The 19,307-nt window shown below is 34.4% G+C and overlaps 1 protein-coding gene across 6 annotated transcripts in view; it reads right to left on the bottom strand.

Moving 5' to 3' along the window:
* The window catches only part of FCHO2 (FCH and mu domain containing endocytic adaptor 2), a 119,444-nt gene that overhangs the window by 29,682 nt on the left and 70,455 nt on the right, over positions 1-19,307 (bottom strand). For 5 of the 6 annotated variants that reach the window (XM_024133515.3, XM_028492971.2, XM_028492972.2 and 2 more), the window contains 7 exons: positions 15,677-15,734; positions 15,220-15,395; positions 13,569-13,580; positions 13,199-13,223; positions 11,377-11,419; positions 9,032-9,126; positions 1,491-1,594 (listed from right to left, as the gene is read on the bottom strand). In XM_024133515.3, coding sequence (XP_023989283.1) covers positions 1,491-1,594; positions 9,032-9,126; positions 11,377-11,419; positions 13,199-13,223; positions 13,569-13,580; positions 15,220-15,395; positions 15,677-15,734 — 513 coding nt within the window. The remainder of the gene's footprint in view (positions 1-1,490; positions 1,595-9,031; positions 9,127-11,376; positions 11,420-13,198; positions 13,224-13,568; positions 13,581-15,219; positions 15,396-15,676; positions 15,735-19,307) is intronic. The other variant, XM_055086614.1, reaches the window with a different exon arrangement.

Below are 19,307 nucleotides of genomic sequence, written 5' to 3'. Positions count from 1 at the left end.
ATTATGGACAACAGGTTGAAAAAACAGCAAGGTGTAAAATGTGCCTGTGGAAATATACAGATGGAGGTGGTACAGGACATGAGGTGACAGGCATTATGTAAAGTATTAAGGCATTAGCAAAGTATTAAGGATATGAAATTGGCTAAAGCATAGTCCAGTGAAGGAAGCACACACACAAAAAGTACAGTCATCCCTTACACTTTAAATCATTTTTTACAAGATTACTTACAATACCTAATACAATGTAAATTCTATGTAAAAAGTTGTACATGCAATGCAAATGCTATGTAAACAGTTGCTAGTGTGTGGCAAATTCAAGTTTTGCTTTTTGGAACTTTCTGGATGCCCCCCCCAATATTTTTAATCTGTGGATGCGGAACCCATAGATATGGAGAATTGACTGTGGGTCAACTTTATACACAATGTGATCGATGCACTAAAAGAAACACGAGCAAGTGTATATGGGTATAAGGAAGAGAATGACAGAGGATGATTAAGTCCACTGTGGGGTGGAGGGGAGGAGTAAGCATCAAAGAGGGCTTCACCTAGGTGGTGATATGTAGCAGGGTCTTAAAGAGAGCAGTTTCCTACATAGAAAACTGAGGGGCATTTCAGACAAAAGGGAGCACAATAGAGACATGGATACATAAAAGAGCATGATGTGTTTGGGGAACAGTGGAAAGTTTCAAGTGGCTGGAACCTAGGTTGCAAAGAGGAGAAAACTGGACAGTTAGTATGGTAATGCAGGTTGTTGAGTCAACTTTATGAAGAGTCTTGTAGATTCAGCTAAAATATTCAACCACGTGGATTATGGGTGTACCACTGTAGATGTATATCAGGGGAAAAAGATTAAGCTTGACATTTAGAAATTTAATTCTGGCAATTAAACTGGCAAGTGAAAGATGAAAGTAAACCAGAACAGATTGAAGGAAAGAAGACTGGTTTGGGAGAGCCTGACTCTGAATAGAACCCATATATTTTCTTTCATTATCTGACAACTTTTGAAGACCAATGCCTTTTTCTTTTTTTAAGCAATGTGTACTTTTACAAGTCAATTAAGTGATGTGAACTCCAGATTGCTTATGTATAAAATAAAGAAAGCTGGACTAGATGCCCACCAGGACTCCCCTGGCAGTATACTTCTAGGTCTAAGAACAGGCCACCATTTTTTCCTTAATATTTGACTTTAAGCAAAATTATATGAAAATTGCTTCTTAATTATGAAACAATGGGTACTGAATTGTATTTTTATAATGTGCTAACTTTCTCAGGAAATCTCTTTCCTCCTGAACAACGGTCTTGCTCTACAAGTATGATCACTGATAATATGGGGAAGTGAAGGAAGTATCAGCAGGGAAAACTTTTCTGTACTTTGAAGACTTGAGTAGAAAATTCCAAGCATTTAGCAGTAAAGGGATATACAGAGAAATATCATTTGCATATTAAATCAAAACAGTTATAATTTAAAAAAAAAACACCTGAATACATACTATTTCATTAATCCCACTGAGTTTTCCTGAAGTAAGCTTTGGTCTGGAAGCAGGCCTTGGAGGTGGGACAATGGTGCCTACAGAAAGAGGAGTTGTGGGTCTGGCTGGCGGGTGGAAAAAGAGAATTTGAAGAAAATCATTAGTATGTACCAATCCCTAGATAAAAACATTCTATTACAGAGAAACTATTAGGATTCAAAGCTCATTTTTCAGAAGTTCTTTTTCTTTAAAATGTAATTATAGCTATTTGTGAAATGCTAGGAATGTATCAAACATGCTTTTTTCGAAGCTACCAATAATATTCCTGAAAAAAAAATTAACTTTTCAATAAAACTGACATAATGTAAATTGTATTCCTGTTTCAATTATTTATACATATAAAAATTAAATCTAATAAGTAAGCTGGTGAAAATAAACCAGTTTAAGGCCTAAGGTATTTAGTTTATTGCCAATACTTCTACTTTACAGTTATCTGCAAGACCAAGCCTTTGAAGCAACATCTTCAAAATAATAACATGAACTCTAAATAAAAACATTTACCTTAATTAAACTTGTAATCTCACTGTTAAGTTGAAACACACTGTGCCATTTTTTAGTGACAATCAAACATATCTTTATAGTTTACAAAAAAAATTTCCACAAATCACTATAATTAATTTTTGGTAAATATAGAAATATATAGAAAATCATACATTGACTTCATAAATCCTACATAAATTTAGTGTTCAATGTTTTTTAACACTAATTGCAAATGTTGCAATTTTAAAAACCAGAAACACTAACCTCAGTATTCCTAATTAAAAATAACTCTCCAGGGACTTCCCTGGTGGTGCAGTGTTTAGGAATCCACCTGCCAATGCAGGGGACACGGGTTCGAGCCCTGGTCCAGGAAGAGCCCACATGACACGCTGCAACAAGGCCCGCGAGCCACACTACTGAGCCCGCGAGCCACACTACTGAGCCCACGTGCCACAACTACTGAAGCCCACACGCCTAGGGCCCATGCTCTGCAACAAGAGAAGCCACTGCAATGAGAAGCCCACGCACTGCAATGAAGAGTAGCCCCCGCTTGCCACAACTAGAGAAAGCCCACACGCAGCAACAAATACCCAAGGCAGCCAAAAATAAATAAAAACCAAAAAAAGCAAACAAAAAAAACCTCTCAGAATGGTAAAAATTAATGAGTGAAATTCAAGTGTATATCATCAAAAGTCACACATGTATTAACATAAAGCAAGAGTGTATAAGCAAATACATTTAAATGATCTTTAAATTAATTAAAATGATCCTCAAATTCTTTTGGTCCATTCTAAATGATGAGTCTATAATTCAGATTGAAGAATATAATATGGGTGTGAAGAAATATGTTTCAGTAAGTTCTATAAGTTTACAGATGTGCAAAGTTAAAAATATAAGAATGGGCCTAAGTATGTACATGGGGAAACAAACAAACAGTAAAGCTGAGGACCCTTGGTCAGCAATGGAGGAGTGAAAGAAAGGAGCATGGAGGTGGTAGGAAGAGACCTAAAGTAAAAGGTAGTCACACCGGAGTGAAAGCAAATGCATGGGGGTATGGAATCATCTAGAAAGCAGATCATATGAAGAGATAAAAGATGCAAGCACCATTCAGGTTGCTTGAAGAAAAGAGTAAAAACCTGATAAGAAATCAAGTTTAGATTCTAAGGCTGCTGCCTTCTTCCAGTCAGCACCTGTTCTTTCATGCTGTGCCCCTACTTTAAGCTGTACATTGGAAGAAATGCACACTAACCTGAAGACTGTTACACTTCCCTGTGCTGTGACATATTTAATGATAGTTCATTATCAATGAAACCAGCCCTGACCAATACTCAAGTTATTTCAAGCTTGTGAGGGGGCTTAACATGGTAGAGACATTTACACCTGAAGCTTCATTACTAATCAAGTGGCCCGTCCAAATGGCATTTAGATTGACTCAATCCAAGCCTGGTAGAAGTGTTAAGTTCACCTTCTTCAAATAATCAGAATTTGCTTTTTGAGAAAAAGTAATAAAAATGCTCGTTAATATCACTGTTTATAAATGAATCTATTAATTATAGTAATAAATTTATAAATTATAAACAAATCTATCTCCACATGCCAATTAGATACTGCTTCTAGAAGCCTCTGAAGGAGATGACTACAACTGTTCACAGGTTTAAGTATCTTTTTTTTTTTAACATCTTTATTGGAGTATAATTGCTTTACAATGGTGTGTTAGTTTCTGCTTTACAACAAAGTGAATCAGTTATACATATACATATGTTCCCATATCTCTTCCCTCTTGCGTCTCCCTCCCTCCCACCCTCCCTATCCCACCCCTCTAGGTGGTCACAAACCACCGAGCTGATCTCCCTGTGTGATAGAAAATGCTTGTCTGCACATAGCCAAAGCTATGAACCTTTCTGCTTGTTACATGTACGGTACAAATGTATAGCAGAAAATTATGGAAGTTAGTGAATCATAAACAAATTATTTCCTATAAACAGAACATTGTATTTCCTATATTAAGTATTCTTATTGAAGTATAGTTGATTTACAATATTGTATTAGTTTCAGTTGTACAGCATAGTGATTCACTACTTTTAGAGATTATACTCCATTAAAAGTTATTACAGCAATTATACTCCAATAAAGATGTTAAAAAAAGTTATTACAGGTTAATGGCTATAATTCCCTGGGCTATACAATATATCCTTGTTTTTCTGTTTTATACCTAGTATGTTGTATCTCTTAATCACACATCCCTATCTTGTACTTCCCGTTCCCTTTTCTCCACACCCTCTCCAGCATTTATTGTTTCTAGAGTTTTTGATGATGGCCAATCTGACCGGTGTGAGATGATATCTCATTGTCGTTTTGATTTGCATTTCTCTAATGATTAATGATGTTGAGCATTCTTTCATGTGTTTGTTGGCGATCTGTATATCTTCTTTGGAGAAATGTCTATTTAGTTCTTCTGCCCATTTTTGGATTGGGTTGTTTGTTTTTTTGTTATTGAGCTGCATGAGTTGCTTATAAATTTTGGATATTAGTCCTTTGTCAGTTGCTTCGTTTGCAAATATTTTCTCCCATTCTGAGGGTTGTCTTTTGGTCTTGTTTATGGTTTCCTTTGCTGTGCAAAAGCTTTTAAGTTTCATTAGGTCCCATTTGTTTATTTTTGTTTTTATTTCCATTTCTCTAGGAGATGGGTCAAAAAGGATCTTGCTGTGATTTATGTCATAGAGTGTTCTGCCTATGTTTTCCTCTAAGAGTTTGATAGTGTCTGGCCTTACATTTAGGTCTTTAACCCATTTTGAGTTTATTTTTGTGTATGGTGTTAGGGAGTGTTCTAATTTCATACTTTTACATGTACCAGACCAGTTTTCCCAGCACCACTTATTGAAGAGGCTGTCTTTTTTCCACTGTATAGTCTTGCCTCCTTTATCAAAGATAAGGTGACCATATGTGTGTGGGTTTAGGTTTAAGTATCTTAATTGTGTTTTGTGGTGGTGGTGGTGGTGGTGGTGCTCACTTCAAATAAATGTCCACTAGATGCATTTCAAGAACATGAAATGACTTGTAAAGTATAAAACACAGGCAAAAAGAGCTAACCTACATCTGTTCTCTGACACTACCTAAGGGGAACAGATAAAGCATGTTTCCCATACCACCCTTCATCTGAATAAAGGCACAGACTAATCTAGGATCCAGAAGCAATGATGATGATGCAGAAGAAAAACCAGCAGCATTGCTAGCTTCTTCTGTCAGTAGCTTTTCAGAACATTTAATATTATGGCAAAGGTCACGCTGATCCTCAGAGAGGCAGCTGTTGGAAAAATCTCTCATCCAAAGCACCAGGGAACCCAAAGGTATTTTCAGCTTTACAATGCAATCTCTGGAATGCCTTCTGAGCTCCACTGGAGTCACTAATTTTAACAATTTCATCAGTAAAGGAAATCCACTGACTCTGCAACCATGAAGCAAAAGGAAATTTATTGTGCTCGCTGGTGGTGTCGTTACAGCAGGATAGCAGAGAGGGTTGGTGGAAAAGTCTGGTAATGGGTTCTCTAGACCCCAAATCTGACCTGGTTTCAAGTAAAGAACCAATTATCACACCCCCAGACAAATCAGTTTGGGAGAGAAAAGCAGAGTTCCTATTCTTTTCACTAAGGTCAGCAGAAGAAGAAAGAAACTGAAAACTAGAAGCAACAGGAAAATTCTAAAACTAAAATATAAATCTGCATAGCCAAATAGTTCTTATTTCAGGTTAATATTATTTTAATTACTCAAAACTAGAAAAATTTAATAATACATGTAACAAGAGCATGAGCTCAAACTTTATATTAACTGAGGAAAATTATGAGAATAAGAAACTTAAAATATGTATGAGTAAAATTTAAGGTCCAAAAATATATAAAGCCAGAATTATTCCTGATTTTCAGAGGAGCAAAAGGTAATGCTAACAGTCAGTAAAAGTCTAAAGAGGTTTGACAAGGTGTCAAAGTGATGCTGCTGGGTACATGTGTTCCTCAACAAAGTGCCTGACTAGTGATAAAACTTAAAACTGTCATAGGAAGTAAGATAGACTAAATCAGTGTTGGAGTTAATATAAAAAACCAGCCTAATATTTTTCAAAAGATAAATTTACAGGGGTTTTACAGAGCACAAGTGCTCAATTAACCCATGGGTAGAGAAGAAATGGTCTATACTAGCACTTATCGAAGGGAAGGAAGATATGAGCTATTTATATTAAATTTTATATACATATACTTTATCATATATAATTTATGTCTATGTAAATTGTACATATATGTTTATTTGAAGAAGCAACTGAAAATACTTCTGTACCAGACTTTAAGCATGCTTCTTAAACATACAACAACACTGAAAGGTTTAACATATTAGTTACTAACTGATAGGAATTATTTTCTTAGACTGGTTTAGCTGAGATGGAGTGATTAATGAATTAAGATTCTGAAAGGGACAAAGGAGAGCAGGGGATAATCTGACAACCTGGCCATTTCTAAAATGTGAAAATGGTACCAGTGTAGACGGTGTTAAGGGAGACATGCACTATAAAAAGTGGTGGAAGAAAATTTAAGACAAAATGCCTACTTCACAATTTCACTTAGGGCCAGTCTTACAAAACAGGAGAATCATCATAATGTATTCATCAGTTTTATCAATAATTATATTCTGTCCAAGTGAAGACTTAATAATAATTACCACACAGCAGAATGTCTCTTTTCAACATCACTAACATTCTTTGAAGGGCAAAATAATCTGACATTTTTTAGACTTAATAGGAAGTTTTTAAAAGGCATACCAAAATAAGCAAAAAAAAAAAAAAAAAAGTTTTATCATTCCCTACCTACTAAACATCAAATGACAACTAAATGAAACTATCATTTTTTTTACCTGAAGTTGAAAGTGATATGGGCAAAACATTCTTTTTTTTTTTTTTTTTTTTGCGGTACGCGGGCCTCTCACTGTTGTGGCCTCTCCCGTTGCGGAGCACAGGCTCTGGACGCGCAGGCTCAGCGGCCATGGCTCACGGGCCTAGCTGCTCCACGGCATGTGGGATCCTCCCGGATCGGGGCACGAACCCGTGTCCCCTGCATTGGCAGGCGGACTCTCAACCATTGCGCCACCAGGGAAGCCCCAAAACATTCTTTAGATAGGTAGCAAGAGGAAAAGAGAGCACTTTTTTGAAAAGAAGGAGATTGTGCTAAAGAAAATAGAAACAAAGGGTGGAGTTATGAAGAAATTTCTATATAACTAAAACCTCTGTGATAACAATGTGAAAATTTTTATTAAAGATTAATAAAACCAATTCATAAAAGAATATTAACAAAATTAAAATTAGGACCTTCTCCATTCTAAAAACAGAACAAAACAGTATTCTGACATTTTTACTAAACAAAAAGAGACCTTAATACAACTTCAGTTTTTCCTATGTAATTATTTTACTTATAAAATCTATTAGTAAGATTAGTTTCCTAAAACTAAATAGTAAACAAATGCCAATTGAGAAAGGCTATAATGCCACTTCAGAATATGTGCAATTACCTAATGACTGCTTCTTGCTGTTCAAAACTCCCAATTGTTTCAGGTTAAGGTTGCCTAAAATCCATTTATAATTTCTTTTTAAAACATTAGTTTCTAAATAGTCCAATTTTAAATACTAGTGTTTATTTTATTATTAACAGTAAAATGTTTCAACATGGCTTGGCTTATTGTTTTGTTAATCTGCCAGAGTATGATGAATTGAACAAAGATTTTGGAATTAGTAAGATTCAGGTTTGAATCCATGCTTCATTTCCTAGTTATGTGGTGTTAGAGAAGTTTCTGATCTCTCTCAGCTTTACTTTTTCCATTTATAAACCAGGGACAATAAAAAGGACTTCATGCAGCAGTTAATGAGATGAAATCAAACAGAATGTGCATAGATCCCAGCAAAGACACAGGAAGAACTCAATTCAAGTTCTCTCCCCACCATTCCAGCATTCCCTTAACCCCAAGTACTGCATGGCATTTCTGAAATCCCCAAGAAGGCTGAAGATCAACTTAAAGTGATTTTATTTTCCTTTTTTGAACAAGCAGTTTTATTAAACATGCTTTGATGGTTGACTAGTGGGATTTCATATTTTGAAGAAAAGAAAAATTTAATATATTCTTGCCAAAAGAACAACTAAAACACATTCATAAAGTTCTTTCATGTTGGGAAATGCTAAAGCCTTTCTGGAAAGCCGTTTGGCAAAAAGTAACAATGAGCATATCTTGTGACTCATAAATCTTGTATTAATACATTATTATAAGGATATGAGATGTGCACAAAATCTGCTGTATCTACGGATGTCCATGATACTAAAAACTAGATACAACCTGAATGTCCGTCAAGAATGGATTGGTTGGGGCTTCCCTGCTGGCGCAGTGGTTGAGAGTCCTCCTGCCGATGCAGGGGACACGGGTTCATGCCCCGGTCCGGGAAGATCCCACATGCCGCGGAGCGGCTAGGCCCATGAGCCATGGCCGCTGAGCCTGCGCCCCGCAATGGGAGAGGTCACAACGGTGAGAGGCCCGCATACAGCAACAACAACAACAGAAAAATTCTGAGCCTTTACAAGAAAGAACATTCCAGCAATCCTAATGTACCGCAAAAAAAAAAAAAAAAAAAAAAAAAAAAAAGAATGGATTGGTTGTATTAATGCACATCTATGCAGTTGAATAATAAAAATTATTATTTGGGCATTGATACAGGAATGATGCCTAGAAATAAATATATTAAGGGAAAAAAAGTTGGTGTTTGATGAATTTTTATTGTTAAAGCCATATGGTCTTTAAGGTAAGTTAACAAAATCAGTATAAAATAAATCACTTTTATATGGCAATATGATCAGAGGACAAGTTAAATTTCTGATCATTAAGTACAACATACAAGTAATGGATAAATCAATTAGAAAAAAGTAACTACTGCATTCCTTTACAGTTACAAAAAAAAAATATATATATATATATATATATATATATATATATATGTTTACCTGATGATGATGATGAAGTTAGTGAAGCTGAAGAAGATGAATCAAGAGATGGTCCAAACAGCGGGTCCCAAGCAAGTAAATCACTGGTCCCTTTCCTACCATAACATTTTAAAAATAAGGATTTTAGCAAATGAGTATTTTATTAGTATAAAATATAGTAACTTATCTTTATTTCATAGAAAGCTCAATATATATGATTAAAGAGTTGGACATTGTGGTTCACATATGATTGAATATGTGAAGAACTTTATTAGCAGGTTTAATAAACTGATATTTGTCAACTGCTATAAGCAGAACCCACAAAAACATTAAGTTTGTAAAGGAGAGTAGATTAATCCCCACTGATTAAATCTTGTTATATTCTAATAAATGTAGGAGCTGTCAGAATAGAAATAATTTCAGTTTTACAAATGAAAAGCAGCATGGAGAGTCTATATGAGCTGCCTAAGGACACATAGCTAATTAATTCTATGGCACTATCAGATGTGCTAATTCACTTCTGGAGCCCAGTCTTGGACAGAAAATTTTTTAATGATATGAAATCAGACAGAATTTTTATAAGGCCATACTTATTATCAAAGATGAAGAAAAAGGGTAAAGGATTTTTTTTAAAGTACTTTTTAAGTACAGGATGGTGGCTTAAGCTCCGTGTGCATAAACGACTCTATACAAACTTCAAAGGTCTGATCACTGCAGTAGATCATGCATAGGAAGAATTCTCCCTAGGTAATCCACTACCTGGGCCACTAAGGTGGTCTAGCAAAATGTATGGGTCATACATGTCTATTTATGAGAGGTTATGAAGACTGTGGACAAAATCAAGAGCATGAACATTCTCGTTTCAAAAAACTCAATGTGCTGCATAACCAAAGATTTTCTTCCACTGACCTCTTGGAATCCTTCAAACTAGTTACTCTCAGGATTCAACTCTTGGCTCTTTACTTTAATACAAACATAAACGTTTCTCTTTTTCATTTTAGTCATACCCTTTTAAGATGCTTAATCTCTAGGATCTTGAGCAACTGACTTTTGCCACCCCGTCTTTTTTTCAAATTAATTTCCCCAACTTTATTGAGGTATGTATGTTTGACAAATAAAAATTGTATATATTTATGGTATAAAAAAAGAAAATCCCCATTTAAAAATAATCTAATGTATCAAACTACCATTATTTAAAATATTTTTTAGAAATCCTAGAAAACAGGCCCACTATAATGAAAATATTACAATTACCTATAAGCACATATCTAGTATCTCAACATGCACCCACATGGAAGCATACTTATGATAAAGTATAGAATCACAACTGTATAAATGATTCCTAAAAACAAAGTCTTAAAACACTAAACTAAAAAAAATAAAAAATAAAAATAAAAAACACTAAACTTATCTTTAAAAATGATAAATCAAATAAATACCTCCACTCTCTCAATTAGTTCTTAGCTTTGAAAGTTTCCATTTTAAACTATTCGTTTAATTAAGCCTACTTTTACTCAAACAAAAAACATTAAAAGAAAGTATTCTTGTTGATAAATACAGAAGTGAAAAAGGACCCATGCAACACTGGCTTAAAATATTTTTCTCTTTTTAAGAACTGGCAACATGTCTTCTAGACCTCTCCTTTTTCAACTTAATTGAGACACTTCTTCATTTTGAGGTTCATAAAGTATACAGTCTATTTTACAAGGTCACAGACAAAATTGAAGGAAAACAGAATTTCCATGTGAATAACTAGTTGAAATATAGACATGTATGAATTTGGGATACTATAATTTATTTAGAAGCAGTGAGGACACCAAGGCCAAATACAGTTGAATGGATTTTTTACAAATTATCATAAAAAGAAATACTGTCAAATGAGAAAATAATTTAAAACTTCTAAAAACTCTGTATGACGTTTCACAGCTTAGGAAACAGGATGATTAAAAACAGTCTACTGGAATTAAAACTACAGAGATAATAAAATGAAGGATACTTAAAATTTAAATGTAGTGGGGAGGGAATAATAAATAGGTGGAGGACACAGGATTTTTAGGGCAGTGAAATTATTCTGTATGATACTATAATGGTGGACACATATCAATATCCGTTTGTCAAAACTCACAGGATATACAACACCAAGAGTTAATCCTAATGTAAACCATAGACTTTGGGTGACAATGATGTGTCACTGTAGCAAATGTGCTACTCTGGTGGGGGATTCTGATAGTGGGGAAGGTTTGGCATATGTAGAGGCAAAATGTATATGTAAAAATCTCTATACCTTCCACTCAGTTTTGCTATGAACTTAAAATTTCTCTAAAAAATAAAGTCTATTTAAAAACATTTTTTAACGTGGAACTTACTCATTGGATGCAGCAGATGGCTTTGATTTTGTTAACTCTTCACCTAATGAAAAAGTTGAAATATTATGAAAAAATTAATAATCTGAGTAATAAAATATTTTAATGTAAAGAGAACTACTACACATACATCAATTTTTAAATTCTGGCATTAATAACATATATAAACAATTATGAAGGAAAGGAAAATAAGCCTTTAACAAGTTTTCTACCATGCTTAAAAATATAAAAATAATAGCTGAATTTCTGCTAAATATTCATTTCTTCTAATATCTTTGATAAGAAACAACTTAAGTCAACTAAACTAATGAATAGTCAACTATTCATTAAACTGCTGTTCATAGAAAAAAATAGGGGCTACAACTTTAAAAATCAGAACAAATGTTTAAATACTTATGTATTTAAATAATGTATGTAATAACTCAAGAATTTTAACTGATGAATCATGAAAGCATTTTTCAAGTTCTGATGATATTATTAATGATTATTTTATTGACCAAAAGTAATTATTAACTCTTGAAGAACACCCTATTTTGAAAAATAAAATTTTTATAACAACAATAGTCTCTTTATAAGGTAGTCTATTTTGCTACCTTCTGCATTTATAACATGAATCATTTCATAAGCAATTGGTACATAGAGGAACAGCATCAGTAATATAAAAGTCCTGCTGGTTCGTAAGCAATTTTCATTGCACCTTAATGTTTTGCATCACCAAGCAATAGCTGATGAATGCAAAATACATCAACATGGGTAATTACAGCAAACTATGAGGAATGCAACAGTGTACATAATGCCCATTCACATCACTTTCTCCCATTTGGCTCATTTCACCTGTTTGTTTTGCCTCATGGTGCTTACTGTGGTGTTTGTCATCTTTTTGCATTTTGCCCTCATCTTGATAACTCAGTAGCCTCCTTTTATACTCATTTTCCTCACATCCCCTTATCATCAAGCTACTTACCATTTATTTTTTGAAAGTAAAAGCCTACTTTTAGTTTGGTATTTATTATGAATTTAATAGGTCTTTTTAATTGTGCTAGAATTTTTAATTACAATTGATGTCATGGTTTTTATTAAGCACTGTGTTCACAAAATTGCATAGCTTTTGTGTGGGCTACCTCAACTCTATTTTCCCCACAACTCTTGTTATGTTTAATACATGACTCTGCAAATGGTGTTAACACCCCAAAAACATTTTTAGTATAATTTAAGTTACTGTACTAAAAATCTTATATTAGAAGTTGCAATTGTGATACGACTTAAAAATAGATCAAGCTAAAACTCATCTTTCTGGGGACTTCCCTGGTGGTCCAGTGGCTAAGACTGTGTGCTACCAATGCAGGGGGCCCGGGTTCAATCCCTGGTCAGGGAACTATATCCCACATGCCGCAACTAAGGGTTTGTATGCCACAACTAAAGATCCCGCACGACACAACGAAGACCCTGCATGCCACAACTAAGACCTGGCGCAGCTAAATAAATAAATATTTTTTTTAAAAAAAAAGAAGTGCCTTCTGGCTCATGAGGAAGAGTTATGCTAGTTAAACAGTTTTACGTGCTTAATCAGAAGCTGCTCTTTGGCTTTGTTGATTTCTGAAAAACGTTGTAGCCACGTATTCAAGTTTAAAGCATATCTCAAAACTAAAAGAAATAGTATAGATAAGTTGTCTTCTGTTGCAAAACAAGTATCCTTCTAGTCTGTCATTATGGCTCATGATGAAAAAAGACCATTTCTACAACTACATATGTTAGGCTACAAGCTTAGCAAATTCCCTGATAAATTTTAATAGACTTAAATAACCAATTTAAATGTCAAACTTACTAGATGAATTCCGATTCATCTGCACCTAAAATAGAAATGCAAAAACTCAGTACCATTAAACAAATAATTTAATGCGGTAATAAAATATTTGATAAAATGTTAATACTGGGAACATAATTTTAAGTTGTTTTTAATATACCTGCTCAATTATAAACTGTATTTACATAAAAAGATTACAGAAAAAACTTTTTTGTAGTCAAAAAATAATATGTGTACCTTTAAATCATTCAATAAAATGTTTTAAAATACGAGTATCTACACAACATACTATGACTTGCTAATTTAAAAACACAAATATTTTGAAAATCAATATTCAAATATACAATTTCTTTTTAAGTCAATAGGTAAAAATATAAAATCTTGCACTTACTGGGCTGTGTCTCTAGTAGTACATGGAAGGAAAAAGAAAAATATAGTGTTTAAAAAAAAGGAAAAAGAAAAACATAGTATTTGCTTTAGAATTTAAAATATATTTCCTTGCTCTAATAATCTGTCTATTTTCTTCTTAATCATGTCTATTGATAAAATCTATATACCTTAAAACACATACACTGTTGGAGGGAAAAACAACAAGCTAGATAAGCAAACTGGGCAACAAAATATACTCTCAAGACCCCTCTTTTCAAATATTAACAATTAAAAATTTTCTATTATTTATTTTCTGAGTATGAAATTAACACGTTTACTTTTTAAAAAAAAATAGAAAAGAGCACAAAGCATCAATTATCTTACTACCCAAAGACAGATGCTTAACATTTTGATATATATACATGTCTAGGCTTTTATTTATTTACATATATATATTAAATTAGTTATGCTCTTACACAATAAAAAATTTTTAATGGCTTCGCAACTTCCTACTTCAAATATAAACCATAATTTAATCTTGGCATTAATGTTAAATAGTAATGGTAGAATAAAACCTCACTTCAGAAATTTGGTGGAAAAAAACAGTTCTCAAATTCTAGAAGTGTATGACTGGGAGAAAAACACTTTTTCTAAACAAATACATAAAGTCTACTTAAAATATGTAATTAAATAAAATACAAAATGGTGAGAACTTTTATTCTCCATCAGCTACAATAAGTATGTGCAGATAAACTAAACTGACATTCTAAGACATGCTTTTTTCCCATAATTTAACATTTCTAAATTTAAGAGTATGACATCGATAGAAAGATTATGGTGATTTTTTTTATCCCTCAAAAGCTATCAAGTTTAGTATCTCAGAATTGAGGAATTAGCCACTATCAGTAAGAATTCTTATTTGCCTTTTCCTGTATGAAAAGTATAGAAAAACAACCATTAATTACGGTGACAGAAAAAAAGCAAAGATATAATTTAATTTCACTTGAAATTGATTTTTATGGAACTCCTTTTACATAAAGATCACCAAAAAAAATGGATGAGGGGCTTCCCTGGTGGCACAGTGGTTGAGAGTCCGCCTGCCGATGCAGGGGACGCGGGTTCGTGCCCCGGTTCGGGAAAATCCCACATGCCGCGGAGCGGCTAGGCCCGTGAGCCATGGCCGCTGAGCCTGTGCATCCGGAGCCTGTGCTCCGCAACAGGAGAGGCCACAACAGTGAGAGGCCCGCGTACCGAAAAAAAAAAAAAAAAAAAAAAAAAAGGATGAGAAACTTTAACGTTAGATGAGGAAAAGGTTCATACTCTAGTTCACAAAACTCTTCCTGAGACACATAGCACTATTTATAAAGTACATCAAGTGGCAGAAATAGTGCATTTTCCACATTTTTGCTTAAAACACATTCAAAAGGAAGCAAAACTAAACCAAAAATTCATTTGCCTGTATAAAAATTATAAACTGTATACCTCAATAAAGCTGAAAAAATTATAAATATTTCCTCATCCAACATGCTTAACTATTTACTAAGTGATGTTTTAATTTTCGTTAGTCCTAAGCTAATCAGATGCAGGTAGATGAGCTTAAAAAAACCCCAAAAACAAAAAAACCCCAAAGGCTTCTGTATAATGAGTGCAAACTTGCTTATTTTCTTACTTACAGATATTGCTGGGGAGAGCGTTATATTTCCTATAGATACTTTTAATTCATCCAAGGAAGCCATTGTGTGATGTGAGTTATTCGGATGCATAGGTTTGATTTCTATCCGATACTTCTTTGGTTCTTCATCTTCAGAATCAGAATCACTAGATGAGTAGAAATGGTTCTCTTTGGTATGTGAGTATCAGTTAAAGAATTGAGTTTTTAAATTATCTTAATGCACAACCAGTTTTTCACACATTTATAAAAAGGAACAAAAAAACTGCAAGATAAGATGGACTTTATCAGAAATGTAACTACTAACTTTTATTCATAGCATGACAAATAAAGATCATAGAGGCACAATTTATTACAATTAATTAAAAATTTGAAGAGTATTAAATAATAGATTTTGTTTTAACTGTCTACTTATATATGCCAACACAATCCATAAGAATATCCAGATGATGAAAGGATATCATTCTGATTTGCTTCTGGTTTTATACTATAGCCTTCTTCATCCACATCAGGAATGTTCTACGGGGAAAAGAAAAAGAAAAACTTTACTGTAACAATGCCTCCAACTGCAAAAACATTAAAGGTGAGCAAAACAGCCTTAACTATTACCAAGGAGCTTTATCATTTATCAATATCGTAGATTAACAAAATTATTCAGACTGGGAAATTATGTGTTTTTAGATAATTAGCTTCAAATGACGCTCCACGCTTCAGACGTCTGAAAGAGAAAAGCACTGCAAGACAAACAGGATAAACACTGAAAGGAAGAGAATAGGTGTTTGGCTAGGCATGCCAGCAATTCTGTGAATAACCAAATTTTCACCCAAATCTTCAAAGTGAATAAAAGCAAAAGATTGTATGCATCCACGGAAGAGAGGTAGTAAAATCAGAGGACTGACAGCTTAAGTAAATGGAAATACATATCAAAAATATAGAACAGGGACTTCCCTGGTGATGCAGTGGTTAAGAATCCGCCTGCCAATGCAGGGGACACGGGTTCGAGCCCTGGTCTGGAAAGATCCCACATGCCGCGGAGCAACTAAGCCCGTGCACCACAACTACTGAGCCTGCGCTCTAGAGCCTGCATGCCACAACTACTGAGCCCACATGCTGCAACTACTGAAGCCCATACGCCTAGAGCCCGTGCTCCGCGGCAAGAGAAGCCACCGCAGTGAGAAAGAGTAGCCCTGCTTGCTGCAACTAGAGAAAGCCCACGCGCAGGAACAAAGACCCAACACAGCCAAAAATAAATAAATTTAAAAATATATATAGAGAGAGAACAAAAAAACAGAAATAAAAGACTACCAAGAAAATTTAAACTATACTAGAATACCACCTCTTTTCCATAAGACTGGCAAAAACTCAAGTTAAAAAATATACTGTTGGCAAAGCTGTGAGGAAATGTACTCTTATACTTTGTTGGTATACATACAAAATAGTACAATTCCTACAGAGAGAAATTTAGCAATATCTAACAAAAAATTTACGTGTTTACCCTTCTACCCAGGAGTGCCTTTTCTAGGAATTTACTCTGAAGATATGCCCCCAAGAATTAAAAAATATGTATGCAACAAGGTTATTCACCAGAGATTATTTATAACTCAGAATTATTGGAAAGTACTAAATGTCCAAGCATAGCTGAATAAACTATCGTGCAAACACAAAGTGAAGTACTATGCAGCTATTTAAAAAAAAATGAGAAAGTTTCCATGAACTGATATGGAGAGACTTCCAGGAAATACTGCTAACTGAAAAAAGCCAAGTACAAAAGAACATATATAATATACTGCCTTTTAAGTAAGAAAGAAGGGGAAATTTAAAAACCATATAGATATCTGCTATCTTTATGAAAAAAAAATTAAAAAACAAAAAAACACTGCAAAGATAAATCAGAACACAATAAAGCTGGTTACCTAAGAAGGAAGGGCGGTGGATCAGAAGGGATACAGAAGGGACATTTCTCTAAAAATGCTTTTGTGGTTAAGTAAGAGAATATAAAATTTATGCTCAAATGGATCAGAAAAAAATATACACACATAAACACATAACACATAACACATAAACACATGCACATATGTAGGGAGAATGGAACTGTTAAAGCAAATGTAGTAAAAAGTTAAATGTATACAAGTGTTCTTTATACTATTTCATTCTTGTATTTGTTTGTAGGTTACAATATATTTCTAAATAAAAACTTTTTTTAAATGGGGGAAAAAAAGAACTGCCAAGAAATGCCAGGGTGTACCAGTTGGATATAACTGGGTAGCTAGTATCATTCTACTGGTAGAGTTTCCCATCCTTCCTCCAATCACTTGCTAAAGCTCAGCAAGAGAAATATGAAAGATTGCTAACCTGACAGGCACAGCACAAGGTTTACATAGTTATAGTTTCCAAGCTGAATAAACAGTCTAATGTAGTTAGCAGTGAGTTAACAGACTGGGTTAAAGTCTAGAAGTGAAATATCTAATATAGGGTAAAGAGCAGATTCCATAGATAAAAAGATGACAAGTGATGTAGTTATGACCCTAGATGTAGAGCACTTTCTTTGAGTTCTATATGCTGCTTACTAATACGCAAATACTCCTTTAAAACACTTAAAAAATAAAGAAACTGGGGACTTCCTTGGTGGCGCAGTGCTTAAGAATCTGCCTGCCAATGCAGGGGACACGGGTTTGAGCCCTGGTCCGGGAAGAGCCCACATGTTGTGGAGCAACCTAGCCCGTGTGCCACAACTACTGAGCCCATGCTCCTAGAGCCCATGCTCCGCAACACGAGAAGCCACCTCAGTGAGAAGCCCTCGCACCGCAACAAAGAGTATCCCCTGCTTACCACAGCTAGAGAGAGCACACGCAGCAACGAAGACCCAACGCAGCCAAAAATAAATAAATTAATTAATTAAAAAATAAAATAAAATAAAGAAACCATTAGAAATCAGAATTTAAAAAGTTTTTTTCAAAATACTTTCTTCCTATTCCTGGTACCCTAGAACATACCAGATATTTAATCTCCTAGAGGTTCTTTTTATTTTGGCCACGCCGAGCAGCATGCAGGATATTAGTTCCCTGACCAGGGATCGAACCCATGCCCCCTGCAGTGGAAGCACAGTGTCTTAACCACTGGACCGCCAGGAAAGTCCCTCTCCTAGAGATTCTATCTGGGATCCGCTACTGACACTATTTTAAAATTTGTTTACAGTACACTATACTATATGATGTAATAATTTAAAATAATACTGAGCTGTTTTCTGTAAGACCGAATAAACTGCTTTTGAATCAACCTCCTGAAGATTACATCTATAAACTCTGGTCAAAAAAACATAAACAACTATCTGAAGTTACTGGAGAGTGACCCACAGCAGCTATCTAAAAAGATATACAAAGTTATAAACTCAAAAAAACAAAAACAAAAAAAAACTATACATAAATCAAATTCTAAAAAAGGTTCAAATAACCCACAGAAAGGCAGGAAAAATCAAACGATATTCTGAGGGGGAAGAGAGAGAGAGAAACAAATAGAGAAGAAAAAATTAAATGGCAGACTTAAACCCCAACATGTCAAAAATTACATTAAATATAAATGGTCTATGTATAACAAAAGACAGATTGGCAGAATGAATTAAAAAAACATGCCCCGGCCATATGCTACCCATGAGAAACCCATTTCAAACATAACAACATAGGTAGGTTGAAAGGAAAATGATAGAAAAAATATACCATAAAAACATTAATTTAAAAAATAAAAAAGACAGTGACTACCTTACTATTAGATAAAACAGACCTCAGAAAGAAAGTGACCAGGGTCAAGAGTGACATTATGCCCACACAAAAACCTGTACACAACTGTTCAAAGTAACTTATTTCTAACAGCAAAAAACTGGAAACAACTAAACATTCCACAATAGGTGAACAAACTTTGGTATACCTACATCATGGAATACTATTCAGCAATAAAAAGGAATGAACTATTCATGTATGCAACAACCTGGAATAATCTCTAGCAAAGGGTGCTGAGCAAAAAAAGCCTATCTCAGGGCTTCCCTGGTGGCGCAGTGGTTGCGCGTCCGCCTGCCGATGCGGGGGAACCGGGTTCGCG

The sequence above is a fragment of the Physeter macrocephalus genome, chromosome 8, assembly GCF_002837175.3.
Source record: "Physeter macrocephalus isolate SW-GA chromosome 8, ASM283717v5, whole genome shotgun sequence".
Lineage (NCBI taxonomy): Eukaryota > Metazoa > Chordata > Mammalia > Artiodactyla > Physeteridae > Physeter > Physeter macrocephalus.
Note: the sequence above shows the minus strand (reverse complement) of the source record. Positions and strands in the feature narration are given on the sequence as shown.